Below are 16,858 nucleotides of genomic sequence, written 5' to 3' on the forward strand. Positions count from 1 at the left end.
TATCATTTATTATGTAAAAATATTATATGAATATTTATTGTCAACTTTTAGTCTCCTGACGCTCGGCACGCGACCAAAATACCGCTTATGTCCACACTTTCAACAATTTTATCCTTAGCATATTTAATGAATAACTTTATATAAAAAGGCATTCAAGCGAAATGTTTTTTGTCATGTGACACGATTGAACTTTCAATAACTATAAAGGCAACATTTTATTTTGCATGTCTCAATAAAATGACGTTTCTCGTAATTAATACTAAAGTTGCAGTTGTTAGCCTGAATAATATCAATATAACATTGAAAAACAATACAAAAATCAACCTTCAATTGACAATGACAATCGCATCACAAAACAAAAAGACACTCACACATAAACAGTAAATGCTTGATACAAAATCCAATTAACAGCCAACAGAATACAATCTCCTAATCAATATACCTAACTTCATAACGCCAATACTAGCTTTGTATATAAAATTTCCTCTAAACATTGAGATAATATTACTACGTATGGAGGAGACACCACGAACAAAATCTGTGCGCCATTTTCTTGCTCTAAGTTTTAAAAATTATTATCTAGTTAGGTACTTACCGATGAAAGTTATTCCTTTGCACTTTTCCGTATTATTTGTATTATTTGTAAATATCGTAACACACGAAGGCATATTTGATGCGTTTCACTTTAAAACAAATAAAAAATGAGCTTGCAGTTAAGCCATATGGCTTATGGTGAGCGGAACATAAGTGATGTAAGCGGTGTCGTCTCCATATGTATATCTCAATGCCTCTAAATTCATCTCACAGCTTCCGTAGACTATAGACTTACTTGGACAATATTTGAACACATACATTATGCACGATCAACGAGATCTGTACAACATTAAAGTCATGTCTATCACCTTGGATAAATTCTAACAACATTCAACATTTGCTTATACATACAGGGATAGTAAAGAGTCGCCAAGGTAGGAGATGCAAGTACGGAGAGCAAGATGAAATCGAAAGCTTAATTTTGTAACAATAAGATGTTGAAGATTTGTAAAATTATTTGGGCCCTCAGGCAATTATTTAGGAAAAGTGTTATATCGAGTATCAATCTGTGATGTAAAATAGTATTATCAACAACGACAAAAAAAACATTTCAAAAATTATAACAACAAACATTCCCGCCAAATTACGCCGCCACAGATAACCTTACAAAACTTCAAGCTATTGATATCAGCGCCATCTATGCAACTAGAAGAGAACTACGACAATTGTCTAACAGTGGGACGAGTAGAGCGGCAGGTAGAGGTCGCGGGTGTGGCGCGTGTGACGTCACACGGCGGCAGGAGAGGCTGATTGTCAGTGCCACTTCGACTTCTGCGCGAATATGTCAGCGCGGAGGTTTTGAGCGAAACATATGCCCAGAATCTTGGAAAAAAAAATTCAAAGTTAGATGCTACAGACGCAGTTTATTCCTAACCCGAAAGTCTAAACATACATTTCTATTCACTTTTAAAAATACTAACTCTGTCAGAAATCGGCAAAACTATCTGTAAACATTCCAAAAATATAACGATTTACCTAGGAAATAATTTACTGTGTTAATAACCATTGTAGGGAGATAATAATATGAGTAATTTGACTAAGATTTATATTCTACGTTAAGGTTGCGTTTCCACCTGCAGAGATGTGAGACGTTCCATCCCTCGCTACTTTTCCTCGCACATCTCTGGTGGAAAAGCACCCTTAACCAAAATTACTATGATACTTATAAACATTTTCTAAATAATAAATACTAACCTACACTACAAGCAAGTAATAAATACAAAAACCTAATTTGTGGTATAAAACAAAACTCAAACTATCGTGCTCAAACTCGATGAAATAAAAACTGAAAAATAAACTTACTTGTGCAAAAGCGGTACAAACAGCGGATGTTGCAACTATCAACAGATTGTGGTCAAACCATTCTTCAGCGGCTTCTAAACAGCCCTTGTCATATATTATCTTAGCTATGTCAAAACTCTATAACAAAAAAAAAGAAACTGTAAGCGAATGTGAAACAAAAATGACGCAATCTAGTGTTGACTCTGATAAAGCTCATAGTGTACAATTTTGCGGTCATATACAGCAGCAAATGTGAATTACGCGTAACAAAACTTATAAAAATACTCCTGCATGGAAAAACTTCAATAACTTCAGGCCTGTTTCTGAATTGAGAACTGATTTGATTTTACCTATGGACTGATAAAGCTTTTGTCACATACAAGAAAATACTTCAGCAGCATAAAGTATGGTTTATGACGTTCTTAACATCAAGTCATCAATTTAGGATCCGGCCGTAAATCATGAAAGAAGAAGAAAAACACATACAAATGACACAAAATTTCCATCCAAGAGTATCTACATCGCATACAAAGCGTATCATCATTGAAACCTGTAAAGATAAAGGTCCGAGCACTGCGGCTGCGACTGGCGCGAAATGCCGTTGAAGCCAATCCTCGCCCGCGACCAGACAACCGCGCTCGTGTATCACGCGTTCAGTTAATTGCTATTTGAAGTTATCAGAAGTGGGATGTTAGTACTACTAAGATTTCACAATTATATACAGGGTGTCCCGTAAGTAGTGGACCAACGGGTTATGGGGAGTAGAGGGACTTATTATCTAACAAAAATACTAAAATTTATTGTCCTAAACCATATAGTTTTTGATTTATGCTTTATTTTCAAAATTTGATAAAAATATCACCCACGTAAGCTTAATATGAACTTTTACCATTTCTGTTTTTATTTTATTCTTATTTTTTTGTTCAAGGTTGTTAAGAATACATAAGTCTTCCTAATTAAAATGATACTCAAGCATAATTAACAACAACAACAAAATTAGACCAAAAAGTAGGTAAAATTTTACGTTTTAAAAATTTACGGACTGAAGTTTAAACAAAGCTGGTGTAAAAAAAATGTATGGTGACCCTGTGGAACTTTGTTTTAAAAACTTCTACATCTCATACAAATTACAAAAAGGTATAATTGTGTGGTATAAAGTATTTAAAAAAATGTTAAATTGGCGTTCAACATTGAAATTAGAGCAGTGGTGGCTCAGTGGTGAGACCTCGGACTTCGAATCGATAAGTCCGTGGTTCGAGACCAGGCGAGCGCGCAGGAAATAAATTGTTTTTTCAATTTATCTGCGCATGTTGTAACATCACCACTGCTCGAACGGTGAAGGAAAACATCGTGAGGAAACCGACATGTCGAAGAATTAAAAAGTTCGACGACATGTGTCATCCGCCAACCCGCACTTGGCCAGCGTGGTGGATTATGGCCTGTACCCTCATAGGAGGCCCGTGTCCCAGCAGTGGGAACGTATATGGGCTGATGATGATGATGATGATGATTGAAATTAGAAATTATCAGGTAGTCAACTCATTAAGTTATTCCGAGAATCATTGCCTTTATGGGCGCGCGCTGGAATTATTTTGTATTGTTTCTGGCCAATCATAGACGATACTTGAACCCACTATTATTTTCTTTGACGTTCAACTATTTCAGTGACTTGCTTATAGCTCGGAACTACACGCGTGTTTAGAATGAATCCGTCATTACGATATTATTCTTTGTTGAAGTGCGATTGAATTGGACACTGATTTTGCTTGTGATTTGGATGTTGCTCGACTTTGGTTTTTTGAAGAAAAATGCTTAATACGTACACTCCATGTGAATAAAGGCAATAATTCTCGGAATAACTTAATGAGTTGACTACCTGATAATTTCTAATTTGAATGTTGTACGCCAATTTAACATTTTTTTAAATACTTTATACCACACAATTATACCTTTTTGTAATTTGTATGAGATGTAGAAGTTTTTAAAACAAAGTTCCACAGGGTCACCATACATTTTTTTTACACCAGCTTTGTTCAAACTTCAGTCCGTAAATTTTTAAAACGTAAAATTTTACCTACTTTTTGGTCTAATTTTGTTGTTGTTGTTAATTATGCTTGAGTATCATTTTAATTAGGAAGACTTATGTATTCTTAACAACCTTGAACAAAAAAATAAGAATAAAATAAAAACAGAAATGGTAAAAGTTCATATTAAGCTTACGTGGATGATATTTTTATAAAATTTTGAAAATAAAGCATAAATCAAAAACTATATGGTTTAGGACAATAAATTGTAGTATTTTTGTTAGATAATAAGTCCCTCTACTCCCCATAACCCGTTGGTCCACTACTTACGGGACACCCTGTATAGTGTTTTTTGTATATAGACATATAATCTGTAGAAGGGTCAATTCTGTACATTGAAAATATTGAAAAAATAAATAGCAGGAAAAAGTAATAGAGGGTGTTACTGGATCGATACCAAACCCAAATATGTGATTAAAAATTTTTTGTCTGTCTGTCTTTCTGTCTGTATGTGAAGGCATTACGTAAAAACTAACGGTTCGATTTCGATGAAACTTGGTATAATTATACCTTATTAACCTGGGCATAAAATAGGATACGTTTGATCCCGGAAAAATACGTAGAAAAAAAATCTTAATTTTCTTAATTATTCCACGCGGACGGAGTCGCGGGCGGAAGCTAGTTATTAAATAATAGTACCAAGTTATCGACCAGTTATGAACCGATACACCCTTACATAATTATTACATTCAACAAGATTGCTTTATTTGAATACTGCTGAAAATCAGTATATCTCACATAGATAGGAGAAATTCTGTTTGCTTTGCATATATCAAATTACCACAGATGAAATCTTATGTATTGGACTTCATGCATAATCGAAATATGTGTTATAATCACACTGCTTAACACTTTGGTGAAGTGAAAGACTTAATAATAACTATCTACACTAATATTATAAAGAGGAAAACTTTGTTTGTTTGTTTGTAATGAATAGGCTCATAAACTACTGGACCGATTTTTTAAATTCTTTCACCATTTGAAAGCTACATTATCCACGAGTAATATAGGATAGGAAATTCCACGGGAACGGGAACTATGCGAGTTTTTCTTTGAAACCGCGGGCGGAGCCGCCGGCGGAAAGCTAGTATAACATAAAGTACAATCTAAACTTACGTACAGCCACTAGTTATTCTTGAGGAAGCAATATACTCGTGTAGCATAACGACCGATGACGTCATCAACTCCGCACCTCTAAACTTTCCACAACACTCAATACTCACTTAAGTAGGCTTCCTGACGCCATAACCGCAATGCTTGTTCGGTATAATCTTACTTTCTACATCACCAACCTATGGCATTTAAAATCACACTCACATAACTAAGTTTCATGACGTCATAGCCAGACTGCTTGTTCCCTATAATATCTAACTTTCTACTTCATCAACCCATCATCATCCTCTTATGAGGGTTCAGGCCATAATCCACCACGCTGGCCAAGTGCGGGTGTCACATGTCGAACTCGACGACATTCGACATGTCGGTTTCGTCCATTGAGGTATTATTACTACGTATAGAGAGGACACTACGAACAAAATCTGTGCGCGGCGCGCGGCCGCGGCGGCGCGGGGCGGCTTGTGAGTCATAGAGTCACTTTGTAGATATTCTGCCTCTTATTACCTACTTATAAATTAAAACCAATCAATTTAACAAATAAATATTCTTTATCTTATTAAAAAAATATGAATAATCTTATGGATTAAAACCAATCAATGTAACAAAAAAAATAGGTTTGAGACAATTGACTCTAACTCGTGGTACAAATAGTGTAGTAGCGATGTCCTCTCTAGTACATAGTACATATTAACAATGTTTTCCTTATTAATATACTCACATAAGTAGGCTTCCTGACGTCATAACCGCACTGCTTGTTGCGTATAATGTCTTGCGGCTTGTTACGGCAGCAACTAAAGGGCACACCACACGCCTCCCTCGAGCCTACGGCGCCGCTCGAACAGTTAAAGTACGCGTTACGATCCCAATCCCTGGGCCCTTCTACACCGCAGCATTGTAACTATGGGTGTATATTTTTCAATTAGTTCATGGTATTTAATAATTGAATTAAAATAACTTATTTAATAAAAGAGTGTGTGTGCCAAGCACACCTGTCAGAAGTGAAACTTCAACGGTGACAGTTTTGCCATAACGCGACCTTGAAATTTTTCTCTCAACGCGCCTATAGATGTTTCACTTAAAAAATTATTATGTTCCTTGTTCATTTAATTTATATCGAATTTTACAGTTATTTGTTTATAGGTAAAAATTTGAATTTATAAAAATAATTTATATATAAATTATTGTTATATTGTACAAACGCAATATGCATTAACAAAGTTCTGCGTAAGGATTTAAAACTTTACAATGTATTCAACAGAAAGAAGAATTGTTTTTTTTTAAGTATTTTTATTTATGGCATTCTTTAAATTGTATCTATCTAATATATAAAAATCAATGCCACTTTTCGTTGTAATTCCATAACTCGAGAACGGCTGAACCGATTTCGATAATTCTTTTTTTATTATATTCCTTGAAGTACGAGGATGGTTCTTATGTAGAGAAAACGTTAATATGTACCACGGGCGAAGCCGGGGCGGACCGCTAGTATAAAATAAAACAAACCCAGTCTTCCTGAATCCAATCTATCAAGTTCTGTTGATCAGGATCTTCTCTATAGTGGGTGATGAACGTTTGGAAGCCTGTTGTAGCTTGCAATTTAATCTGCAAAACAATTAAATTGGTAAAATTGTAAGTTTCTTCTTTTACCTATGACCATATTATTAAAGTCTCAAAATGGTTATGCTGTATATTGTTGTAGTACATGGTGCTAATGAGGCAGCTCATTAAGACGCTCGAGCGACGTTGCCGGCTATGTATTCAAGTAGTTTATATCTAAAATAGTAAATTGGCGACGTTGCCAAACCGTCCCCGCGAGTTAGTTACCCTATGTTTTCATTTTCAATAGTAACTCCTTGTATATGTCGACAAGCGACGTCGTCATGGCGTCTTAATGAGGCTAAAGAGCTTATAATTTTTGCAATAGAAAAGTATTAGTCTTTTCATCAGATTTCTTGCTAATTATTACTATTCACAGTCAATATATGTAAATAAACACTGTGTAACATACCCAGTCTTTAAATACGAAAAATAGGATCCCAGCCGTCATTTCAGCTAGCAATAGCAACGCGAGGAACACTGCATACTGCAAAAGAAGAAATTTTCTTTACCAATTGAAATTCAAATTGTATTTACTTTAACATTTTGAAATAGTACATAAAAATTGATTCACAAAAAACATGTTAATTGGTACTTGACCAAATCTATACATGTTATACAAAACAATTTATTGTAATAGTCTATTATATGATTAAAAGTCATACCTCACTAATTAGAGTGTTTTTACAATACCAATTACCATGTACACAATTATGTAAACAACAACAAGACAAACATGTTAATGGCACTATTTATATTTAATTACTCCGTAAAAAGTTACAAACTAGTACTCACACAAGCTAACAGGCATGTATTCTCTCGCAACGCTCCAACACAACCAGTGAATCCAATAATGAATGTTATTGTACCTATACAGATGAAATTTTTGTTTTAAGATCAGATTTGAGATCTCAAGGTGTAACCATAAATAAATTGACTAGTTGATCTATAATAGGCAAAATCAGGCTTAACACCTTAGCACTATATTTTCATATACTTGTGAATCAAGGTTACAGAATAGTATTTAAATACAGTAGTTTAGATTTAATTTTTAATTAGTCTCTTAATTCTCTATCAATAAGAATTAAATTTCGATTCAATGAGGTTTAGGGCCAGCGCCGATATGGCCGATACAGCACTTTTCATTGTCAAACTATTATCGACATTGTCCTCATTAAAATTAAGTTAAAAAAAGCACAAATTCACTTTCGCGTGTGACGCTTTAATGCTCCCTAAAATATTTTTTTTAATTTGATTTTGAATTTTATTTTAATGAAAACTAATTTAATTTTAAATCTGACATTAATTTAGTTACCAAATCATTTTCAGTTACATTAATATATATACAGAATTTCACAATTGCAATTGAAACCGAGTGGAGAATTTTTAACATTATATAGTTATTTCCCAATAAGACAATACAATTGACTAATGATGTCCTTGCTTCAATGTTTTGTTTCCACTAACAATTTTCCACAAAATTCAATGGCACACTATTGTGAGTGAATTGACCTTAATACATTCGACCATTTTAGAAATGAGTCTGTTTAACTTGGTATTTAAAAAAACATAAACACATGACCCCTAAATTAATATTCAAGAACTTTTTTTAACATTTCCTAGCCTACATTGGATATCAAATATCAATACATATCAAGTTTAAATTGACTATTCATTAATTCTACTCCAGATTTTAATAATTCATTCAATAATTTCTATTGTATGTTACAAAATACTTTTATTGACCTTTAACTTTGGACATCAATTATTTGTAACACTTCTATGAATGAGAAAATGAGAAAGCAAAACTCGCAAAGTTCCCGTTCCTGTGTGATTTCCAGGTTGAATAAACCTATGTCTTATTCTGGGTCTTCAGCTACAAACATACCAAATTTAATTTAATTGTAATTGGCTCAGTAGTATTTGCGTAAAAGAGTAACAAACATCCATTCATCCTCACAAACTTTCACAACACTACATAGTATAAAACAAAGTCGCTTTCTCTGTCCCTATGTCCCTTTGTATGCTTAAATCTTTAAAACTACGCAACGGATTTTGATGTGTTTTTTTTAATAGATAGAGTGATTCAAGAGGAAGGTTTTAGTATATAATTTATAAGGTTTTAGACAAAGCGGGCGAAGCCGCGGGCAGTAAGTTAGTTTATAATATTAGTAGGATAATTATCTATTTATAATATATGCTAATGCTATTTAATGTTCTTACCAACACATATGAAAATAAATGCTGGATCCAGAGCAATATTTGTAAGTCTTGAGAGATTATTAAATGTGTCTTTTTCAGTCCATGCCCACACACCCACTGCTAATACAACCAATCCGATAAACTGTAATTTTATAAACACAAAACATAAAAATTATTATCACAATAAAAATTATGGTCACACAGATTTTCCATCTAAATTGTCACAGAAAGCTTCTATTTTTTTTATTGCTCACAATAAATATAAACTGTATGCACAAACATTTTTCTCAGTCCTATGCAAATTGCTTATTTACAATTAATTGACTATGCAATCATTAACTAAGATAAATCTGAAAATCTTTAATCGTCGACCTAACGCATTTAAATTTAGCCTTGAAATAAATACAATGAAATAACATAAAATGTGAATGCAAGTGTGAAAGAAACCTTCTCTATTATAAATAACTATTGTATTTTTAAGTGTGTATCCAATACTCACCCAGAAAAGAACATTGACTCCAAATATAACATATTTAAGACAACAGCTGACTTCGGTCGTGTCACGTCGATATTTTCTAATGCCAGGCATTTTAGAAGATTCATTTACAACTTAACTAAACGAAAACTTAACACTAAGTGCCTATAACGACACTGTGTACGACTACATTTGATTAAATCAATTGTGGTTTGATAAGTTTTTAACATGGAATAATTTAAATTTTAAAATAAATAAAAACAATTTAGGCCAATGAATAACACAAAGACCGATCGAATTGTTTTAGTCTCGACCAAGAAGCATATATCTAATACACTGGAGATTTCGGTATGAACATTGACGTGTAACAAGAAAATATTGCCCAGTTCATGTTTTTTATCACTTTCACACCTAACTTGGTATTGCCACTGTTAATACGAAGTTTTCCCAAGGCTACTATGTATGCTGTAATATTCTGTGCAAAAGGTTAGTTTTTGTACATGAGTTTGTTGATAAATTGCCAACAACGTCATTCAGAAGCATTGTTGGATGAGACAATTATTATTTATGCTAAATAAACTAAGTATCTGAACCAATTATTAAAAAGCGATACTCCCTGATTATGGGTAGTCACCATAATAAAATTGTAGCAACTCTCACTTTGTCAATATGGCATGTGTGTCAAAAAAATTGCGTCGCTTCGAATATTTAAGTTAATATTGTTGCTTATTTAATGAATATTTTCCAAATATAAAGAATGCATTGTATTGTGCAAAATTGCAGAAGTGTTTGGACACCAAATTCTGGCACGGAATTTCACAGGCAAGTGTATATTTACGTTATTTACAATATTCCTCAATACTCCTGCATTTACCTGTTTAGAATCATTTCAATGGCCAAAATTGTCTAATTTAGCATCATTTTAGTAAGCAGTCATGTTAAATTTGTTATTTCCCTAATACTTTATCATTTTTCAACAAGTTTTCAATAAACAGATTTAACAAGTAAGGTAACCATGATGACGAGTTTTTATGGATAGCGAAGAGAATATATTGTAATAACAATATTATGATGAAAATTTAGAACACCATTTTAAAGATTGTTACTGGTATTGCACTCACATGTAGTTATAAGATTGTTCGTTTTTACATTGAAATTTATACTTTTTTAACTTACCTCATATTTTTTTGTTTTACGTATTTCAGCTTTCCAAAAAGTAAAATAAAAAGAAATATATGTGCCCATCAAGGTTACTGAGGATTACGACCCAGAAAAAAATACCTTTTGAAAAATAAACTTTGTAAAGTTAGCTGAAATTTGTGCAAGGCTGCTATAAACAGTTTTTCTTTGATGATTCTGGCTTGAAATTGACCCGTCGAAGCAACGCGTTTAAAAAGAAGATCTGAGTAGCTAACAATTTGGTAAACAGCATCTGATGCAAAACACAACTTTCCTCTATTTACAAAGGATGTTAATGCTATATATCGGTTCATATCCAAGCTTTGTAGCCAAAAGTTATTTATAACTATCATTCTATACCAATTAAAATTGTATATACCTACCTATAAAGTATGACCATAATATTATAATATAAATACTGTTAAAAATATATGTCGTTATTATTTATAGACCATGATTTTTAGTTTTTTCTATTTTGAAAAATCCTGAATTTACAAACCAGCGTGGTCACTCGACAGAAAGAGACAAATAACATGACTGACGTCATTGAATGTCATAGTTTCTTGTTTCAAGTTAATGGTCATAGTGCAATCTCCAGTGTATTAGAGGATATAAGCTTCTTGGTCTCGACCAATGTCTCGACTGACAGAAAAACAAATGTCAGCCTGAATGAACCTACAGACTATAAAATGAATATGTATGGACAACAGATAAAAAAACAGTTGACGCTGATCAACTTCTTGATCAACTTAGATCATTAGGGTCTAGTGGTCTAAGCTGATCATAATTGGATCATAATCATGAATAAGTTAAGCATGATCATGAAGCAAGTGTGAAGCAATTAATAAATGATTTTTTCGATTTTTGAATTTATAAACCTACTGGCAAATTTACAAACTGTACATAGAAATGTAATAATTACATTTCTATTATTGAAAAGGTTAATTTTATTTAAATATAATAAATTACAGTTATTTGCGTTTTGTCTTAGTTTCCTAAAGTAGCGATATGTCGAGCGCGTATGGAAAAAAGATTTGCAAATGTCGTTTGGTCCCACACTTAGACTTTAGAGCCAACTTAATGCTCTATAAGGCCGTATTCAGTAAGCAAACTGGAAACTTAAAAGCGCTTTCCGGCGTTTGTCAGCGCTGGTTCGTTCTACACAAAGGAAGCAGGTTGAAGCAGACAAAGACAAATTTTATATGGCAACGCCCAGCGCTGACCAGCGCTTGTTGAAAACGAACCAGCGCGGACAACTTGCTGACAAGCACCGGTAAGCGCTTATAAGTTTCCAGCTTTCTTTCTGAATACGGCCTAAGGTCCTACACGTAAATTTTCCTCTATCACATCTTGTGTGTTTACCATGTACAAAGTAACAATGGTTCAGGTCAACTTCATAATATCTGTGTTCATATGGTGTACCGAAGGCGGAGTTATATAAATTATGAAGTGATATGAAAAAAGATATTCGTTATAAATATAAATTTATAAAGAATAGAAAAAAAATTGGTTGATTGTAAAGTAGGTCTACGATCGAGATGTTTACGTGATAACGTCTGATGAGATGAGACGAGAGATCGGTCCGTCTCTCTCTCGTTATACCTGCGATCGCGCCCGTGAGGTTTTGGTGTGACACAAGTTTCTGAACATGTCACCCGACTAAGGGCTCTTTCAATTTATGCGTTTCGTACCGGACCGCTGCCGCACGTTTTCCGTGCCGCTAGTTATTACCCGCTGCCGTGCCGTTGCAGTACGGTAGCAGTCCGTTACCAAACGCTTAAATTGAAAGCGTATCTGACTGCCGTGCGTTTGTATACTAGTGCGTCTGTGCTAGTGCTGTTTTAAATTTATTTGACACCAGTTAAGCCATGGACTCTTAGACAAATACTGGTTTGCCTGATTTATTAAAAGTTAGAAGATCGCTTTTTTGTGTCTGATATGTAGGTAACTAAGTATGTTGTTTTGTCTAATAAATAATTTACATTTTGTATAAAAATTACAATTGATATTATTGCGCTAGGCTAGCTAAATACACTGTTATTTTAAAACCACAATATTTTTTTAAAATTTTTCCGATAGGTATATCGACATATCGATGATTTTTCCGGGATATATCAATGCCAATATTGATTTTTTTTAAATATCGATGTCCGATACGAAACGCATAAATTGAAAGAGCCCTAAAACGATTTTAAAGACGTTATCACGTCAAAATTCGATCACGAGGTGGGACTCGAATCCGCATCCTTTCGCGCCAAAGGATGCGGGATCGAGTCCCGCCTCGTGATCGAATTTTTTCTATTCTTTATAAATTTATATTTATAAAGCATTTGAATGCCATAAAACCAAAAATATCAATTTCAAGATATTCGTTACACGTATTACGTTTAAAAATTACTTAAAGAATATGGAATTAATTCTAAAGAATAGGATAGGTACATAATAAGTATAAGTATTTATCGCATTTATTGTTCTTTTTTCAAAATTTTCGGTTGTTAGTGGCGAGGCACTTATCACCGTGAGTCACAGCGGCCACGTCTGACGCCACCTCTGTAATTGATGCTTGAACCACGATAGAGGATTTTACAATAAAATACATTTGCAATTTAAATAAATATTTTATTTCCTAATTTTTACACGTTTTACCATCTGAAGAATGTCGACGAATCCAATCAATATAGTTGCTGATTTTTGTGTACACACCTGAAAATATAATACTTAGTTTTATTTTAGCATACAGCCGTTATACATAATGTATCATTTCTATTTTGTACTTAATAATTTCTATCGTAAAAAGTTACCAACCGGGATACCGTGAATCCGCACAACCTATTCCCCAAGACACGACTCCTGTAATCAAATTGAAGTTGTAAAATAGTATTCTATGACAAATTTTGTTTTTCATATTATTTTAAAGAATATCTCTTGTCTATCCTAATTTATAATACGTACCAGCTTGTACATAATGTCCGTCCGGTTCAAAAACTAATAATGGACCACCGCTGTCACCCTGCAATAAATTAAAATTAATAAATTGCGAATATTACAAATTGTTATCTAAGCTGCAGACTTGTAGAGTACCTAAAGACATTAAAATTTAGGTACCTACAATGTAGTTACAATGAAAATTTATATTGCTAAACTATAAATAAAATAGTTGGTCATAATAATTCAAATTAAATTGATTCTTTATCACCATAATGGATAATACCTAGTTCATTAATAGTCCACGTAGGTACCTACCTGGCATCCATCCTTTCCCTTAGAGAAAGCGCACATCATAGTAGGCTTGAGGTGCTGTGATAACTTCGACTTCATACATTCTTCATCGGTTAATATTCTCAGACTCGCTTTTAGTAGCACTTTTGAGGAAGTTTTCTCAACCCCAACTCGACCCCAACCAACTATGGTTCCCACTCTGTTTGAGAAATCTTGTCCTGAAATATTATGCGTGTTTTAACATTTGTAGATAGGAATAGAAAGTTAATTCAGTTTTATTTTCTTAGCTTTCTCCTCTACACTACGAGGCTCAACTTGAGCCTCGTAGTGTAGAGGAGAGCCGCTTGAGCCGCTCAAGTCAGGGTGGAAATTGTATTTTAAGAGAAGCAATTTTAAATAAAAACAAGCTACTACACAGCTCTAGCACCAAAAAATATTTTTTTTGCTACAACTTCAGCAATTTTATATCATGAAAAAGTTTGGCGTTTACATTAGTTAAGTACTGTCTAGTGACTAAATATACCTGGCTTTGGCAGACAAATTGGCACTATTGTATCACTAAATTGAACAGGTGCGTCGAGTGTAGCTACCGCTATATCATTTTCATCTCGTACAGCAGTTGATGTAAACCTTTCGTGAATTTTAACAGCGGATATATTCCTTTTCTCCACATTCATCATATCATCTAAGTTGTCCAGGCCAATTAGAACCAACATTTCGCTTATATTGTCCCTGAAATATTAGGTATAGTTAAGATTGGATACGATATAAGTGTAGAGTCTTAGAAGATTTTTTTTTTCTTTTGCTAATGAATAAATGCCTAATGAGTAACTGTAACCCCAACATCAATAAGATAAACGGAATAAAAATTATAGTATCCATAGGTATTCTGGCCGCTATAGTCTACACTTGGACTTAAAGAATATTTGGACGTAAAGATTTTTTGTGACTTCATGACACCATTTAGATAATGATATATTTAAGGACCAAAATTAAATATATATAAACATTTCGTACTCTGTAACTATTTTTGTAGGTCCTTAAATCTGTGCTCACCAATTTATAGATAGTAATTTTAATTTTTTAATAATAGGCACAAGTTACAAAATGTGACTTTTTAACTAGGCACCAATTAAGTTAAGCTTGTGGATTTTTCCTAAATATATATGTAAATTGTACCTACATATAGGCCAAAGGTAAATTGCTTAATATACCGACCCATAAAATACGTAGGTGTGTTAACAAAACGTCTTATCGTGGAAAATTTTAGAACATTGTTACAATTTATTTTTATTAGGTATGCGTACAATGTATTTATTGCTATAAATCCGTTATTTACTAGAATAAACCGACCTAACTTATGTTATTTCATAAAGGTATCATAATGTATGGTCTACCTATTTGTAGTGTAGTTACCTACTTTTCTATAATAAGTACCTAAATGTTGTATGATAACTTGCATGATTCTTTATCAATGCACATTGCACTGTATTATTAGTAATCAATAATTATTTAAGTAATTTTAAATTGATGCTCTACCTACAGACTAAGTACGACCTGGCACAAAATTATTATTTTGTTCTCTTTGTAAAAATTAAGTTGCTTTTGGTTACTCACCACTTGAAACAGTGTCCTGCACTAAGCACATGTTTGTCTGTGATCATGGCCCCTCCACAGTGCATGCGGTTGTTCTTCAAAATGGCCACAGTCCATGGATAAGAGTGAGGTTCCGCCCTCCGCCCGCCGACTATCCTCATAGACACTATGGTGTCAGCTGGCCTACCACAATCTAATAAACTATGTGTTAAAATTCATATGTATTTGTATCTTAATCTATGTAAGAAAAGACGCAAAAATTTCCATGCTTTTCGTCTTTATGAAATAGCTCTACAAACATTTTAGCATACAGAATGCAATGTGTAGTACGTATAATATAGGTTTCCCAGAATTATTGATAGTAAAATCGATTAGTGAAACTCGAAATCTCTATCTGCCCCTTACATACCTATGTATAAAAATTTCGGTCGTGATAGTCTTTTCTATGGACGGGGACCGCTTTATACCTACTATAGGTACTTATAGAGACGTAGATGCGAAGCACAACAAAAGCCTTTTGTAATAATTGAAATACCGTAAAGTTTCAATGAATAGAACAGTTCACAGTTCATGTACAAAAACAAAGTTTCATATCAGTAGGTATCCAAGTTCATCATCCAACCAAAACAATTCTGTGTATTCAAAAATTGATTCGCAATAACTATTTAAAATAATTTTTGCCGTAGAATTTATTAAAATTAATGACTAATTAAAACTATCCAATAGTCACTTACGACAATCGAGTCCAGATATATGCGCCACCTAAACATAAAAACCGTTGTACTTAGAGACTTTAAACATTTAAATTTTAAACTAGGCGCTCCTTAACATACCTTAATCACGACAAAGAATAACATAAAACACAGCATTGTCCAGTTTACAACACTTTTTTCTAGATTCTGACACAGGACTGTTTTCTAGCACTGACACTTGCTTATTTGTGCTCCAAACGCTTCAACCAAAGAAATTATTCACGCGATAATGTCCTTGTAAATTTAATACGCTGGACGCTGTAAAATTTATTACAGCCTATCGCATCTTTGTAATCATAAGCACATACGTAGGTATGTGCATCTATTTAACAACACATGTCTGAAATTTAAATGCATCAAAATAAAACAGCAAAATTATTTTATCATTTATTATACTTAGTTACATAAATAAAATATGAAAATCGATTATATATTTTACAAATACAACATCTGTAGGAATTTTCTTATCGTCTCATTTCACGGTATGAGCAAGCATAACAGAGATTTATTCTTACACTTAATTACTAGCATATAAATGTGCGTTTTCTATCAAAACTAAATTAAGCTTAAAATGACAAATGATATTAACATTAAAGTTTAATTTAAGGAAACGTTCTAAAAAATAAATGCAAGCTTCATTTATGGAAAGCCATTAATCATAAAAAAAAACTAAATTCGCAGGAAATCGGGATCATAAATCAAGACAACGACATTAATTTTCATACGTATTAATACTTACGTATTAGTAATTTAACAAGCGTTAC

The 16,858-nt window shown here is 33.3% G+C and overlaps 2 protein-coding genes across 5 annotated transcripts; both read right to left on the reverse strand.

Moving 5' to 3' along the window:
• Positions 1-1,133: 1,133 nt before the first annotated feature.
• LOC123695031 (tetraspanin-5) lies at positions 1,134-9,646 on the reverse strand. Of its 2 annotated transcripts, XM_045640718.1 has the most exons (9): positions 9,373-9,646; positions 8,895-9,015; positions 7,467-7,540; positions 7,084-7,158; positions 6,579-6,677; positions 5,794-5,973; positions 2,426-2,539; positions 1,897-2,013; positions 1,134-1,416 (listed from the first exon to the last, which is right to left on the reverse strand). In XM_045640718.1, exons 1-9 carry the CDS (start codon positions 9,460-9,462, stop codon positions 1,348-1,350), a joined length of 939 nt encoding a protein of 312 aa, XP_045496674.1. In that variant the 5' UTR covers positions 9,463-9,646; the 3' UTR covers positions 1,134-1,347. The 2 variants fall into 2 exon arrangements, with proteins under 2 accessions (XP_045496674.1, XP_045496672.1); XM_045640716.1 differs by lacking the exon at positions 2,426-2,539 and having other exon boundaries at positions 9,373-9,643.
• A 3,479-nt stretch (positions 9,647-13,125) lies between these two features.
• LOC123694799 (serine protease 44-like) lies at positions 13,126-16,352 on the reverse strand. Of its 3 annotated transcripts, none has more exons than XM_045640363.1 (8): positions 16,176-16,352; positions 16,077-16,104; positions 15,364-15,535; positions 14,270-14,478; positions 13,771-13,964; positions 13,480-13,537; positions 13,333-13,377; positions 13,126-13,230 (listed from the first exon to the last, which is right to left on the reverse strand). In XM_045640363.1, the coding sequence occupies exons 1-8, from the start codon at positions 16,209-16,211 to the stop codon at positions 13,154-13,156; spliced, it is 819 nt and encodes a 272-aa protein (XP_045496319.1). In that variant the 5' UTR covers positions 16,212-16,352; the 3' UTR covers positions 13,126-13,153. The 3 variants fall into 3 exon arrangements, with proteins under 3 accessions (XP_045496319.1, XP_045496322.1, XP_045496320.1); XM_045640366.1 differs by having other exon boundaries at positions 15,364-15,543; positions 16,176-16,259; XM_045640364.1 differs by lacking the exon at positions 16,077-16,104 and having other exon boundaries at positions 16,176-16,287.
• Positions 16,353-16,858: the final 506 nt, after the last annotated feature.

The sequence above is a fragment of the Colias croceus genome, chromosome 10 (assembly GCF_905220415.1).
Source record: "Colias croceus chromosome 10, ilColCroc2.1".
NCBI classification, from domain to species: domain Eukaryota; kingdom Metazoa; phylum Arthropoda; class Insecta; order Lepidoptera; family Pieridae; genus Colias; species Colias croceus.